We start from the raw sequence: 18022 nt of genomic DNA, 5'->3' as shown, positions 1-18022 counted from the left end.
TTCCTTTGAAAGTGGGAGAACAAGAATATTCTGCCATTCACGAAAAAAATAAAAGTTTCCAAGTCTATTAATAAAAAAAAAAAAAAAAAAAGCAGGAGCTCATTGAATGACGCTAGTTCCTGGAGCAGTGTTTCTGATAAGCTCAAGAGGAGCCGAACCCAAGGGTTCATCAAGGTCCAAGGCCTAGTGAGCATTTTTCAGATCATGGTGCAGCCTCCTGGGTAGGGATGATGCACCACCATACTTTGGTATCCAACTAGTAAGAGTGAGATAGACTGAGGTTCCCATCCCCCAAAGGCTTTAACTCCATTCAGTGAGGTACAGCTAGATGTTCATCCTTGGCATTACTTCTTTCTGTCATGGGGGAAGTTATCTCCACTATACATTTTTCCTCATCATCCTCATCAAATAAACATTTGTTACCAGTATGAATGAGTTTCCCTAACCTTTACATGTAGAATTTTTATTTTCAATCTTAACATATAAGAGGTGGGCAGAATCTTCAAGATTTGAGGCTCCCTTTCTTCAAAATCACTACAATTTAAGTTACTCAAGTTAAAAAAAAAAATAGCCCAGATCAGGCACTGAGTTTTAGAAGAATGACTTTTGAAAAGTCAAATGTTGACTCAATGACAATGAACTTCCAACAGTGCAGAAAAGTTTACCCTTTGCTGCCTAATGGAAGTTGCAATTCAGCATCTTACTGATTGTCCTGCATGGTTCACCCAAAAAGGTGGATCCAAAAAGACTGACAGTAGCCAAGTTTAATTCTTATATGTAATTTTTTATCATTCTCAAAACACAAAGAACAATTCATAAACATGTATTTCTAAAACATGCCAGAAAAGCATATTATCACATGCTTAATCCAGAAAATGTATATGACCCAAGGATGAAAAAGAATACATACAACATCGCTAAAATATATTTATGCATATGGTAGCTTAAAAAATATTGTGATGAAATATAAGGTGCCAGCACTACAATATTAAAACTGCTAAAGCTAGTCATTTCAAATAGAATAATCAAGGAACCAAGGATTAGCTTTGCATTATAAACAACTAAATCTGTCCTTAGTAACAAAAAATGCACAAGTTTCTGTAACACAATCCATCTTGTGAAATTCAGCTTCAGCTTTTACACGGTTGATCCTTGAGGTAGAATCCATCCCAAACTGAAGGTGAACATACTGTCTATGGAGTATACCAAATTCAGCAGCTAACAGCATCTATCAACCAACACAACTAATTTGAGAGGTCTTTGTTTATGCACTGAAAAAAAGGCACTGCCATATAGGGTTTGGTTTCTTACTGGAAAGATCACCCAATATAAGAAAGGAGAAAGACTGATACAAATTAATCTCATCAAACCCTTTTTAACAGATACTTTCCCCAGCATGTGCAGGGAACAGATTCCCAAGTGAATCTCTTGTCAGACAGTACTGTCTGTGAGACAAAGAAAACATCAGTGCCAGGTGTTCTTATTTCCAGACAAGATATACTAGCTGAGCTGGGCAGACTCCTTGCAGCGACAGAAACCAAGAGTCCATAGGAAAACCAAGTAAAAGCAAAGGTGAGAAAAAGAAAACCTCAAAACCCCAGACTGCCTTAAGACACTGCACTCTATTTGCTCTCCCCACCACCTCTACCACTCATGCTCCCACCAAACTGGTGCTGCCACCATAGCTAACATATTCTCCCCCAGTAATTCAAGTTTTCTTTCCTCAGGGAGAAAAAAATTGTATGGAAAAAACCCAATGGAGGGGACAGCAAAGTGCATCATGATTGTATCATAAACCCTGGAACACAAAAGAATCTTTTGGATCAACGCACACACACACACACACACACACAAAAAAGATGCACATAGGAAAAAAACAAGGAAAATGAGCCAAAAATACTCAATTTCAGAAAAAAAACGTTTTTAACTGCTCATAAAACTTTTCTGTGAAGGCACATAGCCACACTGATGCATCCCTTTCCTCTAGAGATCCAAGTGTCCTCCTATCTGAGAATTTCTTGCAGTACAAGGCATTTGAGAGGCAAAACCCAGCTGGTGTTGCAGGATACCCACCTCAAATAGAACAAATTGGCAACAGGTCTGTGGTGCAAACACAACAGTTACTTGGGATGAGTTACACTGAGAAGCAACCTCTTGCCAGAATTCACTGGCCTGGAAATAACACCCTGATTTCATTTTCTCATTAGAAAATACATTTCTGAATAAATTACGTTTTAGCATAAATTTCTGTGTGTCAATAGAAACAAAGTGGGTGTCAGATCAGCCTGCCTTTCTCCATGATAAAAAGTAGTTTCATTTTTGGCTTCTTAGATTTTGTGGTCTGAAAGGGTAGCTATCCATCAAATTGCAAGAGTCAGAAAACAGAAGTGCTGCATAATTTGCTCAAGACCTTACAGAAAAATGCATTTTAATCCTTATCTAGTCCATGGATAGCAATGTTTTCTCAGTGCTGAGTCCATTTAATGCTTTTGAGGTCAATTCCATCTTGCACCATTTCCCAGAGAGGGCTGTAAAGAAAAGGAGAAAACTGAGAGCTAGCTAAAAGGCACAGGACATGATCAACAATAATTAAACAGATTTTATCAATGATAAAAGGAATTAGGATGTATCTATCTGCCTGTCTTGCCCTTCAGAGGTCAGTGAGCTTCAGGTGATCAGCCCTCAAATGTGTTCTCAATCAAAAATACAAGTGAGGAGAGGGTAGCTGCTTCACCTCATTTCCTGCTCCCACTTTCAGCATAAAGCACTGGGGTCTCTGAGACTGAACCCTTGCATTTTCACTGTCCAGATGAGTCACCAGTCTTTCAGTTTCACCAGAATGAAACAACTTATCAATACATTACTCAGCAATACCATCTCTGGCTTAAAACCTCCTAGGTCCTGCCCTATGTGCCTGCCCTACTCATATTCTTTCTCTGATAAAGGCAGGATCTGGGAAAAGGTTTGGTGTCAGGTTGCCACTAATGTTAAAATCAGGCTCCTACCCACCTGGGGAATACTGTTGCTGATATAGAGAAATACCACCAGATTTTTGAAGCAAATAATTACTTTCAACTAAATAAATCCAATTCTTCCCATTATTATCACAACTAAGAAGTCTTTGTGTTCAACGAGACGGTGTCTCACCTCATTTCCCTCAGCCTCTTCACGTGCTGTATGCACTTCTGCACTGTATAATCCACCTCTTCTTCTGTAGTGAAACGACCGATGCCAAACCTAAACAAAAAAAAAATCATTAAGGAACTGAATAACAACCATATGGAGGGGGTGGAACAAATCTACCATTTACTTTTATCAGGAAAGAAAAATATTTGGAAACAGGGCAGACCACACCACACACCTTATAGATGAGTGAGCCAAGTCTTCATCTGTTCCGATTGCCCGCAAAACATAGGAAGGCTCCAGAGAGGCTGATGTGCAAGCACTGGGACAGGGAAGGCAGGGAAATGTAAGACTTTTGCTTGATCTCCTCCAACAAAGAACAGGTCACTTACCTCTTTACAACACCCTGTATCAGCTTCTGCAGCCTCCTAGAAACCACAAATGAATGCAAGCAAGTAAAATAATATTTCTGCTACTGAATAAAAAAGAATACAAGGAGCAGGCATTATCAAGAAATGAGAGTAATAAATTAGGAGCATATGGAGAGAGAATACAGATAATACACAAGAATAAACACAATGCCACATAGAGGCAGCAGGAATGTAGACTAAGATGTATTTGAAGTATAGTCTGTGAAAAAAAGAGAGAGACTATCCAGAGACGACAGCACATAAGGAACATAAAAGGGGAAAAAAAAAAGACTTCACAAGCTGCTGTTTGGCAGCTGAACAAATAAATGAAAAACAGTGCACAGAGAGATCCAGAGCAAGATGATTGCAGCTGTCAATAGAGAGAGCTTCCACCTTGCAGCAGAACTGGTTACATGCTGTGACTCAGTTTTTACAGGTAGGAACACGCAGTGCCAATTGGAGAGCTTTAAACAGCTCCCAGTGCCCAACGCAGAGACTCAGAAGAAATCATCACATTACAGATGTGTTTTGCTTCAGGGACAGTCATGTGGAGACTTGCTCTTCCTGCTCATACTGCCAACCAGTTCCTAATTAAGATATGCTGACTGCTTTGTTCTCAAAGGTGAGGGAAGGAGGGGCATCCTTATACTCCATTCATTTCACCACGAACATCAGGTTTGTCTTGGTAACTGAAATATTACTTGTCACTCCTGAAGTCAGAAGAGATCCATAAATGCACAGGCAATTTTCTTTCTTGCTTTTCCTCTTAACACAGGAACTATGAGTTGATTTGGTTCAGATACATGCCCAGCCTCACTAATTGCAGTTAAAATATGCCAAAGGATGGAAGCTGTTCAAATCTTGGTGGCCTTTAGAATGAAAGCGTCACCAGTGCAAGTCAAGGCTACTCAAATAACCAGTTTGCAAGGCTAGTAGATAGGAATTTCTGGGTTAGTTTTGTGGGGGTCTTTTTGTTAGGATATTTTTTGGTTGGTTTTTGTTTATTGCTTTTTTTGTTCCAGGAAAAGTAAATTTTACCTTTAGTTCAAATGTGTCACTTTAACACCACTGTATAATGTATTCAATGCCAGGCTGACTCATTTAACTGAATATGCAAATATGGGGCACAGAGGGGACTACTTAGATTTACCTTCATTAGCTGATGCTATTTTCTCTCAAAAATACACTGCTATCCTTCCCATACATTCCACATACCTTCCTGAAGAAAGAGCCACATCTTTCAGAGCCATCAGAAGACTCTCCCCTTCCACATATGCAAAAGATAAATTGATGCATCCTACATACAAATAAATGAAATAGAGAAAAGAATCCATCAACTAAAATCTCAGGCAAATTGTCCCCTACAAGGCAGAATTTGCATCATGTGCTCAAGTGCATTATTACCACAGCCATTAACACCAAGTTTGCCAAACAGTACTAACTGGCTCAGAATTTTGTTTGAGTTACCTGGATAGCGATGCTCTTGATCTCCATTCATCACCACATCAGGAACTTCACTCATTATTTTTGTAATCAGTCGCTCCGCCAGTTTTGAGATTCGATTATGGTCATACTAGGTGAGAAACCAGGTGAGACACAAATAATAAACAGTGTACTGTCTGACCTCACTCATACTACTCCATGTCACCAGCTGTGAGCAGAATTAAGTAACTGGGTTTGGCCAGACAAGGGAAAGAACACAGCTGAAACTTAAACTGTCAAACTTTGCCTGCTCTAGACACTGTTTTAAAAGAGAATAACCCCATGGCTCCTAGCTAGTTCAGTCTTCACAAATGTTTCAAACCATTCTGAAAGATCTACATACACAAGCTGCCGAACTGACTTTCATAAAAGCACTGAGTTCTTTTGGCTTAAAGACAAGTTAGGCAATGCAGAAAATGATGCATTTTGCACACAAGAAAGGGCACCTATTAGGGCAAGTGCCTCTTATTTCCCAGGAGCTCTCTAACTGTACCGCAGAAAGACACAGACTTGCAAACTACTATTAACTCAGCTTTTACAATAAGTAACCTGCACAGTGAGAATTGCCCATGTGCAGTGTCTTGTTCTAGACTGAAAAATGAGGTCACTTATACCAAGAAAGCAGTAGGGATCAGCTTTGGCACACAGAACTGGCCACATGCACACATGCAATTAATACTTGTTTAGACTTGAAAAAGTTAAAATGAAACCAGGCTAGCTCCAACACCAGTTGGTTTTAAAATGCCATAAACTCTGCCAGGCAAGGAGGAGAATCTAGATCTGAGGCTTGTGCAGAATTCAGACTGTGCAGGCTTCCTAGCCTCAACTTCCGTAACCCCACAGCTCAGATGGTGGAATTCTGCCTGTCTCCTGGAAAGACGCTTGATCCTTTGGGTGCACATATCTGATCTATGCGTCCCATTATCACTGTGTTTTTACATTCCAGCTATAAGGAAGGAATTGGTGCCCACAAACCAATGTAGCAGCATACAGAGGCTCAGACACCAGACCTAGCAAGTAAACTTTACTATCCAAGCTAAGAAAAAAGAAAATAAATTCTTAGTTGCAAAGCTGCAGTAAATTTGAACTTATACTTAATAAGTACAATACATATAATAATGGACTAGGAAGCCTTATTTTTTCAATATACAATATATAAACATGGCAGTAATTTCAAAGATGCTGCTAATACACAAGTGCATAATGGAGAAATAAATACAAGCACATAAAAGCCATATTTCACTAAAACTGACTGTAAACTGTAGCCTTGTTGTAGAACAAAATGATTCAGACCACTTCAAGAAAAAAGAAACTTTAGAAAGAACTTACAATTACCCAAAACCATCCCTTAAATTCTCAAAACATTCACTTAATGCCAAAACATGAGACCCAAATTAAATTCAGTTACATGGATGCAAAAAAACCTAAGGAATCCAAGATCTAAATGGTGCTGTTATACTATTTTCTGGAACCCAGGACAAGTATCTTGTTGCACATACCTCCATCTCTTGCTGCGCCACTTCACATGCTGCCCCCAGACCCACTGCTAGAGGTGTGGGCACAGTTCCAGACCGCAGTCCTCTCTCCTGGCCTCCTCCACTCTGCAGGGGTTCTAGCCTGACACGTGGTCGGCGGCGAACATAGAGAGCACCAACCCCTTGGAAGCAAGGAAAGCTGTTTAAGAGCAGGGACTCCAAGCTTTGGTAACATTGCTTATTTCCACAGCAAACACACATGTGGACACTTAAGTGGAGAAAAATAAAGTGAACAAGTTCAGTATAATTTTCTAGGAAATGGTGTTTGTCCCCAGTGATCATGTTCAGCCTTGCAGAGCTTCAGCTATGGTAGCTCAGCTTTTTCCATTCTGCTTCAGTCACCCAAGGACTCAGCGCTTCCCTTCCTTCCCACAATTCCTGTACACAGCTTAAATTCATCCCCTTGCATTGAAGCTTTTATGTGCATTCACTAATGTTCTCTTACTGACTTCCAAATTCTTTCCCTGGATTACAAGGCCAATGCCAGTCCCAGGAGTCCTCTCCCCTTCTTCTCATTAGGAAGACTCATTAGTGGTAACAATTTTCAGCGGGTGGATTAGATGAGCCCATTTTGCTAGTCAGTCAATTTAATGCTCTACTCTCCTCACCTAGAAACCAAATTTTCATGTCTTCGAGTGCCCTGGTACACTTAAGGAGCGACTGTCTCCACAGGAAGGACAATTGCAACTTCCAGGCATAACAAATGGTGAAAATTTATGTCTGTCATCTGTCCAAAATTACTGGTTGAAAACCTAGTCCTTGTCCAGAGATAATGTCTTCAGCTCTCAGTAGAACTCATACAGAAAAAAAACATGTTAAAAAATAAGGATTTTGTCTTTTGTTTCTGAATAGCACATAGCATACAGCAAACCTGGTTTCTGGCTCTCTAACACCCACTGTCAGAAACCAAATGGACCTTGACAATAGTAACAGCTGGACTTTTAGTATTTTTGAGTCAACCAGAAAATGAACAGCTGGATATTAAACCTCATTCCACAAAGAAAATGAATACATGGAGTTGGGGGACTGAAGCCAATGGAAAACAGTCAAAAATCTCCCATCAGTTATCTTTTGGTCTCTTTGTTGCAAGTCACACTCTGGTCTAAACTTTGCCCTATAACCAAGTCATTTCATTTCAATCATCTCAGCATCAGTGCTGCTTCACACCAAGCAGATGATTCCTGAAAACTCCACTGCTGTAATGCTGAGACCATTACACAACACTGTTTCTTCCTTCAGTGAAGCCACCTCAACCAATTTAACACTTAATATCCACTTACCGCAGCTCTACGCTGACAGCAGTGCCCGAGCTACTCTGAACTCTGTCCAACACCACTCAGAACAGTTTTCTACAGCTTAAGTAACTGACACTATGACAAATGTGTTTGACTTCACACCCTGTGTAGTTACCTTAAGGTAGGTATGGAAACAACAACTCCCTATAAAGTACTTCAGTGAGTACCTTTGGGCCCATAAATTTTATGGCCGCTGATGCTCATTAGGTCAATTTTCATGTTGTTGACGTCCACAGGAATTTTACCAATCGCTTGTGCAGCATCCGTGTGGAAGAAAACCTTATGTGCACGGCAGATCTCACCTGTAATAAAAACACGAAGCCAAAACCAGATTATCTTAACTGCTTAACTGCTATGATCCCAAAGATTCCAGCAATGGATCTAAAACATTGAGGTTATTGAGGTATCTGAGGTGACAAAGGTAGAAATGGGGGCTGTGATGTTTCTTTTACAGTGAAGTGACTAAAGCTGTGCATGGGCTACTGTAGCTGATGCCTTGGCACAGGTTTAGGCAGGTAAGACTACAGTGAATTTCTTCAGCTGACAAGTTAAAAGGTTTTCTACTGTTAAGAATTGAGATTATTTCCAAACTGACACCTAACAAGTTTAAGAACAAAGGGCTGCATGAAATATCAGTCTCTACACAAGAACAACTCCACAGTTGAACAAAATTGGTTTTTCTTGGTTTTTTTTTCTTCTCAACATCCATTATAAGCCAGCCATCTTTTCAAGTTTGTATTTGCCATGTATTTTTATGTCATTTCCTCTATTTTCCAAGTTTTCCAACACTCAGCTTCAAAAACATTCTCAGAATTGTCACACATACTCTTACTACGACCTGAAATCAGTTGAGCCTGTCACCAGGCTAAAATATATGAAGGAACAAAATAATGTATTGTTCATGGGCAGTAAATTTAACTATTATTTTTGTCATCAAAAAAATCACAATGGATCTTCCAAAGAATCTGCACAGCTGCATCTGAGACCCCTCCTCTGCACAAGAGGTTCAACATGATACTTCACAGGATAAGTAACCTTTCTGTGGTCCAGCAAGGTCAGGCCACAGGCAATACCAGGCCACAGGCCACATGGTAATAGGGCCTCAGGCTCCCTCTGCAAGGCCTCAGGCCTGACATGTTGGACCTGTTATCAAGATGTTATGAGAACATACTGGGGGAAATAGAGCTGGCACCAGCTGTCTCTGGCATTTAAACATGGGACCATAGTAAGGACCTCAACAATATAAGCACAGGACAAAAATAAGAATCCTTGGGCCTATAACTCACTGACGGTCAAATGCTTGTCAATAAAGAAACAGAACCTTGAAAAACCTTGGCAAAAATGCTGCTTTGAGCTTAATGAAGAAAGAAATAAATACAGCAGCTAAGCAAGAAGAAAACCAGGTGCACAAGATGCCTGCAACAGCCTAAGAAAACAATACTCTATGGAGTATGTACTCCAGAGCAGAGCCAAAGCCAAAATATAGTCCAGAAACTCAAACATCTTATGAAAGGGTATCTTGAATATGAAAGTGTGCTGGTTTTGGCTGGGGTAGAGCTAACTTTCTTCACAGTGGCTAGTATTGGGCTGTGTTCCGGATTTGTGCTGAACACAAGGGTGATAATGGAGAGATGTTTCTGATATTGCTGACCAGGGTTTGCACAGAGCCAAGGCCTTTTCTGCCCCTTGTATGGCCATGCTGGCAAGGGGGCTGGGGGTACGTGGGAGGCTGGGAGGAGACACAGCCAGGACAGGTCACCCAAACTTACCAAAGGGATATTCCAGACCACGTGACATATGTAATACACTTTCAGTATAGAAAGCTGGGAGGAAGAAGGTGAAAGGGGGAGACATTTAGAGTGATGGTGTTTGTCTTCCCAAATCACCGCTGCATGGAATGGGGCCCTGCTCCCCTGGAGGTGGATGAACACCTGCCTGCTCATGGGAAGCAATATAGAATTCTGTTTTTCTTTGCTCGTGTGCATACTTTTTGTTTTTCATATTAAACTGTCTTTATCTCAACCCATGAGTTTCCTATCTTTTACCATTCCAATTGTGTCCCCAATCCTGCTGATGGGGGAACGAGTGAGCAGCTGAAAGGTGCTTGGTTGCCAGCTCGCATGAAACCAGGACAGAAAGGGTATGTGTCTAAGTTTTGCTACTGGAAACTTTCACAGGAAACTATCAACAAATCATCTGGGATGCAGTGATCTGGAGGATCATCAGGGAGGTGCCTGCTCACCCTGCTTGCTCCAACAACCATGGTTCTCCAGGGTCTCCCTTCATCTGCTCTGAGGTCCCTGTCACTCCACCTGCTGGCTCAGAGCCTGGCTCACCCTCTCCCTCCCTCTAGTTCCAGAAACGTAGCTCTTTTAGTGGCCTTTTGGCCTACAAAGGAATTTTTCATGACTATATATGATAATACTGGGGTAAGGACTGTCCAAGTGTGGTGCTTACCATCCTCTCCCACTCCAGATCCTGCACATTCCTCCTCCTAAACACTACAAGTGCTTAATAAATCATTATAGTATATAAGCTCAATTTTGGCCAGTTATTCTGTACAATTTTTCCATCCATCATACAATCCAATGAATTGCAGCTGATCCATCCAGAGCAATGATTGCTGCAATTTTCACCATAAAGGTACTGAACATCATTCTCATTTCCCTTTTGAAATCAGTTTTTATTTGGGACAGCAGTATTATTTATTTATATTACATTTTTTATTTTAAAATATTTATGTAATAATTTTTTCCTTAGCTATATTAAACCTAATATTTTGTATCAGTAGCATTTGAGGATGAAAACATTAACTGAAATGAAGTAGAAGCAACCTTAGCTGGCATCTAAAAGGCACAGTGTACTTACCAATGTCATGAATTGGCTGCTTTACTCCTATTTCATTATTTACAGTCATTACAGTAACCAAACTTGTATCCGGCTGGAACGCAGCCTCCAGCTCCTGGTGAAAGATTCAGAGGGACAAAAGTTATGACTAAGAGAGAAGTAGGATTCCTGTGCTCATCTTCAATTTACCAGCAACTCAACCACCAGCCCCTCATTTGCAACAATCACCTGGGGTTCTGACGAACAGCCCTGGAAAGAACACTAACCCATGTGAACATTAAATGCTTGTAGGAAAAGTGAATCAGTTGTGTTTCGGCACGTCCTGACCCTTCGACGGACCTGCCATCCCACTTGATTTAATCAAACCTCAACAGTCTTTGCTATATCCTGTAAACTTCTCTGAACTATTTTCTTTAATGAATTAACCACTCACAGAACAGCTCAAGCCTCTTCTAGCCAAGGTGAGGCTGGCTGTCAAGGAACCGCTCTTTATATGAAAGTCACATCACACCTGCAGCAACATGCTCAGAAAACACGACCCATTATTGTGCCCACAGGCTGATCCCTCACTCCCATCACACACACCACCAACTCTCCATGGCAGGTGAGGGACTGGGAATAAAACTGTTGCTGCCCTGTGCTACAGGACATCGATGATGAATTAAAACCATACAACTTCTGCAGCCCTGAGATGTACAACTTCTACATCTCAGGGCTGCAGCCAGTACAAACAGAAGGGCTGGCTCATGGACAGCCATAGGAAGTACTGTAATCACTGAAACAATGCCTCAAGTATTGGGCTCCTTATAGGGTACACAACAGCTCCATCTGCACAGCAGTGGCTCAACAGTGGAATAGGAGGTGGATGTTTTGATTGAGAAAAAGTGTAGGACATTAGACAGAAATCCTTCTCCAGATCTGACAGATATGACTACAATTGTCATTTCTACTTTGTTATATTTATCATCCTCTCCTCTTTTTCATCTAGATGACACAAGGTTTTGACCATCAATTTAAAGCAAAAACCTCTTTTAGTTTCCTTCTATCAGTAACAACTTACCTCCAGATCTATGAGCCCATTTTTTTTAACTGGTAGATATGTGATGCGAAAACCTTCTGTTTCCAGGGAACGACAAGAATCCAATACACACTTGTGCTCTGTTTGCGTAGTAATAATATGCCTTTTTCTGGATTTATAGAACCTTGCCACACCCTGTCAAGCACAGTCCATGAAAAAGAAATCAGCCACTGAAGAAAGTAGGCATTACACAGTATGATTGGAAATAAGAAATTACTGCTTAGATACAGTTCATTTGAATCTTTCTTGTTTGACCCAAGTCATGAATCTAAAAGGTATTGACACATAATCCACATTACATATCTCCATCAGCACCTGCTTTTCAACACATCTCACTTCTCAAAAAAACTGTGAAAATGTTTATTGCTGTTAAGCTGTAGAAGCCATTAACCAAAGCATATTTTTGAAAACTTTTGCAGTGGAGTCATAAACACTGAGAAGTCTGAACAACCCCATACTACATACACAACCTAGTCTTCATCAGAAAAAAGGTTCTAATCTGCATGTCCACTGTATTTCACAATAAAGATTGCAATTACATAAGCAGAAGGATTGTATTTGGTGTGTGCAAGATAAACATCAAATATTTTACACTGCCCTCAAAATTATGTCCTGGGAACCAAAACATTCATCCATGTATTTCACTCACATATGTAACAGAGTATCACAAAAGTAAATCCAGAAATAAAAATATGTTATACTCCAACATATTAACATTTAAGTTGTTGACAGACTGTTCTTAAATACATAATTTTAACATGACGAATAAGAATCAGTATCAACCTTTTACCTTAATTGCCATATTATTAGATTCTGTTGCACCACTGGTAAATATAATTTCCCGTGAATCAGCTCCTATTAAATCTGCAACTTGCTGTTTAAAAAGAAATACAAATTTGACTTGTTAAGAAAACATACAATGAATTCATTACAGCAAAATACAAGTGAAATGTTTAAGAATACTCCTTTGAGGTTCAAAAGGATTACAGCTGGTACTTAAGTAAGTTATGCTGAAAATAGTCAAAAATATCTGCATTATAAAACACATAAGGAATCCACAGTCATTAGGAGTGGTATTAAGCATTAACCTGCTATAAAAGAGATAAAAGCTTAAGCAGACAAAACTCCTTACATATTACTTCCAAAAAAAATTACAAACACCCTTACCTAAGATTAGAAGAATGATAAAATATGGAATTAGTCCAATGACTTCAGCAAAATGCTTGTGACTCTAGGAAACCAAATATACTGAGGCACTTTTACCTAAAGTATTGTTTTCTGCCCTTTCAGTTGCTCTAACCTCATTGTTGGAGCAAGCGCCAGCTTCTGCATCTGTGATTGGACAACACTGGGTGTGCAGACACACTGGGGAGCAAAAGCCTGGGGAGCAGCACCACAGCAGTGGTGAGACCTGGGAGTTTGGGCTGAGGGCAAGTGGAACAGGAGCCAGCAGTGCCCTGGCAGCCCCAAGGGCCAACCCTGTCCTGGGGGACATCAGGCCCAGCATTGCCAGCTGAGCAAGGGGGTGACTGTCTTGCTCGGCTCTGCACTGGGGTGGCTTCACCTCAAGTCCTGGGGCAGTTTGGGGCAAATCTACATAAGGATATAAAGTTATTAGAGAACATTCAGAGGAAGGCCATGAAATGGTTAAGGCCCTAGAGGAGAGTCTGTAAAACAAACAGCTGAGATCACTCTTCAGTCTAAAGAAGAGGAAACTGAGGTCAGATCTCACTAAGGGCTGCAGCTTCCTCGTGAGGGGCAGCAGAGATGCAGCTCTGCTCTTGGTGACCAGTGACATGGTTTAAAGGAACAGACAGAGCTGTGTCAGGGGAAGTGTAGGCTGGATATCAGTAAAAATGCTTTTTACCCAGAGGGTGGTCAGGCACTAGAACAGGCTCCCCAAGGAAGTGGTTACAGCCTTAAGCCTGCCATAGTTCAAGGAGTGTTTGGACAATGCTCCCAGGTACAATGGTGGGATTGTTGGGGTATCCTCTGCAGGGCCAGAGTTGGACTTGATGATCCTTGTGGGTCCCCTCCAACTTGAAATGTTCTATGATTCTATCTTCTCCTGCAATAAATATTCTAATGTACAGCTAAGCAAAGACGAAGTTGCTAAATCCAGCCCACAGAGAACAGGGGTTTATTCTTCTTTATTTTTTTTTTTAAGGTTCCTTTGACCCAGGATTTCCTCAGCAGCAGGAAAACCAGCATGACCGTTGAGCGCCAAAGACTCACCCGCCTTGCGTTCTCCATGGCAGCCTCGCTCTCCCAGCCGTAAGCGTGGGTCCTGGAGTGGGGGTTGCCATAGTAGGCTGTTAGGTATGGGAGCATGCTGTCCAGGACTCTGGGATCCTGTGGAACACAAACCACCCCACCTCAGAAAAGGAGAAGGGAAACCATATCTGTTCTCTATGGACATGCCCCCTTGCCACAGGATCAGCAGCACTTCTGTTGCAGTGTCTTGCTTTAGCTTAAGCTTGACCTTGAAAATTTGAGGCTATTACATTTTATGTGTAACACAAATATTCGACAATTATGTTCTCTGCATGAAACCCTGATGTGTTCCGAAAGTCAGAGAAGAACATCACCATTTGAGAGAACAGAATCACAGAGCCGTTTGGGTTGGGAGGCTTTAAAGCTTATTTTGTTCCATGCCCCTGGCCCAGACAAGGACACACCTTCCACTAGATCAGGTCACTCCAAGCCCCATCCAATCTGGCCTTTCTTCTGAGCAGAAAAAATACAAGGTCTTAAAATGTTAAGAAAAATGTCAGATCAGTATTTTTGTTTCATTTATAATTATATTTATAATATTTTGTAATTAATTTCTTGCTTCTCGCAAATGTCCCCACTCCAGCAGGGGTCGGTGCGAGCCCCTTCGCGGCTCCGCCACGCTCCCGTCCTGCGGCGCTGGGGCTGCCCATTAAGGAGGCTGCCCGGCATAGCTACAGCCCTTCCGGGGGATGCCGGACTGGCCTGTGGTGACAGGAACAGTCTGCGCCCAACGCCGCCTGTTCCCCACGTCAGCGCGGGACACACGCGACCGCTGGAGCGAGAGAACCGGAGTGTGGGGCCCCGCTCCGCTTCCCATGCTCGGTGCGGCCCTTACCAGCGGGGTGGTGGCCTGGACATCCATGTAGAGCGGCCGAGGAGCACCGCCGCCATCGCTGGTTCGCCCTGAGGGGAGAAGAGAGAGAAAGCTGCTGTCAGGGGCCGGCAGGAGCGGGGGAGCTGCCCCTGCCCGGACAGGCGCTCTCCCCGACCGCGGCCTTACCTTGTCCCGGTTCCGGTCCCGGTTTCGGTCCCCCCGCCCGTAGCCGCCGCGGGGCTTGTCCGCCCCTCAGGGCCGCCAAGCGTCGCCACAGCAGCATGGCGCGCGCCGGGCACAGCGCAGGCGTGTCACCTCTTCCTGTACGTCACGGCGCGCGCCGGAAGCGGGGCCCAGACAGGCGGAGGTGCGGTGCGGCCTAGCGAAGTACGGGCCCGAGCACGAGCACGAGCACGGGCACGGGCACGGGAACAGGGGTGGCCGGGGCGCAGGTGAGGTGAAGCGCGCGCTGAGGACCCCCGTTCGCCCCCGAGAGCTCTTGCGCCGGACGGCAGGCAATGGCCGACGTTCCTGAGGCGTCTACGGCCTGAGCCTCTGTGCTGAGTCCCCGTCCTTGGCCTCGGTCTCCGTAAGGGTGGGTTTACTGCCCGCTGCTCTGCCTCCGAGACCGGCGGCAGCCGGGAAGGACGGGTCAGCATTGGGTGCTCGGTCAGGTGCCGTGTGTGCAGGGACTGGGAGCACATAGGGTGAGGTCCCTAAACTGCCTCGGCAGCCACAGCGGCGCTCGCAGGAGCTTGTTGAGGGGAAACGAAGTCGTCATTCCTTCCTTGTCCTTCCTACCTGATAGGCAAGGAAACAAGCCTGAGAGCCAGCACAGCCTCCAGCGCTGCACGCGTAAGAAGGTCTGAGCTGCACGGGCCGGCCTGTCAGCCCAGTTTGGTTATAGACAAAGCAGTAAATCGATGTGGATATTGTCCTTTCTTTTTTAGATGCCTGTGACCGTGGGCCCGTATGGGCAGTCGCAGCCCAGCTGCTTTGACAGAATAAAGATGGGTTTCATGATGGGCTTTGCAGTGGGCATGGCTGCAGGAGCGCTGTTCGGAACATTTTCCTGCCTCAGGTACGCCAAGGAAATGGCTTCCACAGACAGGTGGTGACAGGGAGATAGCCAGAAAGAAATGGTCCTGCCATAGGGTTGGGAAGGGATTGGGTCTGGTCCTGTGCCAGTCCCATGACTGGAACTTTGTCTGACTCCAGCTGCTGCAGTAAGCCCTGTGCTCCAGCAGGTGAGTCTGGTGCTGGCAGGGCATCATCTGTGAGTGTGTAACCTTAACCCCGGGCACTCCCTGTGGCCAGGAAGTCTCAGTTTCACAGACCTTTTCTTGTAAGGGAGATTCATTGTGAAGCTGAGGCTGTGGAGGATTAGCTCCAGGAGGAGCTGGGTGAATTGTTTGTGCAGATATATGTGCAGCCTTTTCCTGGCCCTTAAGCTTCCTGAGGTGCTCTGTAAGCTCTCAGTGTCTGTATCATGGTCTCTTTGCATGTGCCATGCCCTGCGCAGAGGCAGTTACCAAACTGACCCTGAGTCTGAATGGCAGGAGTGTGGGTAAAGCCATGATTGGCATTGGCACAGTCCCACTGTGCAATGGAGAAGGGCAATATTCCACCTACCCCTGGGGCTCACCAGGATGCTGACATGAGAACAAGCCATGTTTGCTGCTCTGTGTTTACTCTGTCACTGCTGACTGACCTTGCACATTCTCTATGACAAAGAATCACTGAAGTCAGCTCTTTAACACTTTGCAGAACTCTGATGGTTTTTATCTGTGATTAAATATGAGTGATGATTTGGTAGGTTGGAAGTTGATGATGATTTGGAGGTGAAGGAGGAAAAGGCACAAATCCTTATCCAACGTGAGTTTGAAGTTTTCTAATCTGTCTCAGTTCCCAGAGGGTAAGCAGCATGATGCTGGCAGAAGATACATATTTAGGGCATTTAAAAGAACCAGTGAGAGTGGTTCTGTCGTACTTGAATGACACAACTACAGTACTTCTGCTGTTCCATTTTTGACAGAAAATCTCATGTTTTAAGAATAAAGTGCATGAAATTCCTTAGACCCTGAAGTTTACTGCAATGCTTAAAAGCCAAATATTACAAGAGCTTCTTGAGATAGAACAATTATTTTTGTTTTAGTCTGACCTCAGGTAAATGAAAACTGGAGAACAGAAACACCTTTTGAAGTTTCTAGGCCTTTCAGGTGTTCTGTATTAAAAACAGAGTCAGTAGTAAATAGAAAGTTAATTTAAATTTGGGATATTAAAAGGACTGCCACTGCAGCTGGAGAAGATGGCAGTACAGTAGCTCAGACAACTCTTTTTATACTCTGGTAAGTGAAATACCAGGACAGTATTTTTTTCCCATATTAAGGGTATTTGGGAGACCAGGATGCAAACTGTTCCTGCTAAAGGTGTGGTAGGAAGGTTCCAGTACAGAAAAAAATAGATATGGGCGATAGGTGACGTCCACCCAAGAGCCCCTGCAGTAGCACAGGGTACTGTAGCCAGTCTCTGGGGAGGCAGCAGCTGTACAATTGCACAGATTTAGATTGAAGAAGTGTCTAATTTGCAACCATGAGCTAATTGTCTCAGATGTTTTCTGCTACATGTCTGTGACCTGACAGGTTTCAGCTTTTACATAATCCCTGTGGTTTTCTTTATCTCAGGATTGGCATGAGAGGACGAGAGCTGATGGGTGGAGTTGGCAAAACGATGATGCAAAGCGGTGGGACGTTTGGGACATTCATGGCCATTGGTATGGGAATACGCTGCTAATCTGGAGTTTGGGATTTGTCCCAGAGTGCCCCCACCCAGCCATTCCGCCACTGTACAATAATAAAATCTTTAGATACCTGGAAGTGAGAGCTCTTAATGAAACAGCAACAGTCCTACCCCTCTGTGCTCTGCAAGTGTGCTTTTTTACAAAATTTCTGCTTTCTTCCCCTCTCCTAGTCCCAAAACAAGGAGAATTAATTATTTTTACTACATTGAAGTTCCTGTTTTACAGGTATAAGTACACCACACAAATTTCTCCCTTTGGCATTTGGTCAGCTCACAATGCCCATGTAGATGTAGAGCTGCTCTGCTCCTTCATGCATTCCTAAGTCTAGGAAAGTTGAATGTGGGTACTTCAGATTAATTATCAA

At 43.2% G+C, this 18022-nt stretch overlaps 2 protein-coding genes across 3 annotated transcripts; one reads left to right on the top strand and one right to left on the bottom strand.

The window, feature by feature from the left end:
* Positions 1-746: 746 nt before the first annotated feature.
* Positions 747-15202, bottom strand: NFS1 (NFS1 cysteine desulfurase). Its single transcript, XM_058850978.1, has 13 exons — positions 15045-15202; positions 14880-14947; positions 14006-14122; positions 12561-12644; positions 11753-11905; positions 10714-10807; positions 8013-8147; positions 6515-6672; positions 5001-5106; positions 4749-4830; positions 3362-3445; positions 3148-3237; positions 747-2528 (listed from the first exon to the last, which is right to left on the bottom strand). The coding sequence occupies exons 1-13, from the start codon at positions 15139-15141 to the stop codon at positions 2465-2467; spliced, it is 1332 nt and encodes a 443-aa protein (XP_058706961.1). The 5' UTR covers positions 15142-15202; the 3' UTR covers positions 747-2464.
* Positions 15184-17734, top strand: ROMO1 (reactive oxygen species modulator 1). Of its 2 annotated transcripts, none has more exons than XM_058850979.1 (3): positions 15184-15245; positions 15809-15939; positions 17543-17734. In XM_058850979.1, the coding sequence occupies exons 2-3, from the start codon at positions 15809-15811 to the stop codon at positions 17649-17651; spliced, it is 240 nt and encodes a 79-aa protein (XP_058706962.1). In that variant the 5' UTR covers positions 15184-15245; the 3' UTR covers positions 17652-17734. The 2 variants fall into 2 exon arrangements, with proteins under 2 accessions (XP_058706962.1, XP_058706963.1); XM_058850980.1 differs by having other exon boundaries at positions 15198-15310.
* Positions 17735-18022: the final 288 nt, after the last annotated feature.

The sequence above is a fragment of the Poecile atricapillus genome, chromosome 15 (genome assembly GCF_030490865.1).
Source record: "Poecile atricapillus isolate bPoeAtr1 chromosome 15, bPoeAtr1.hap1, whole genome shotgun sequence".
NCBI lineage: Eukaryota > Metazoa > Chordata > Aves > Passeriformes > Paridae > Poecile > Poecile atricapillus.
This window is presented reverse-complemented; position numbering and strand designations above follow the sequence as displayed.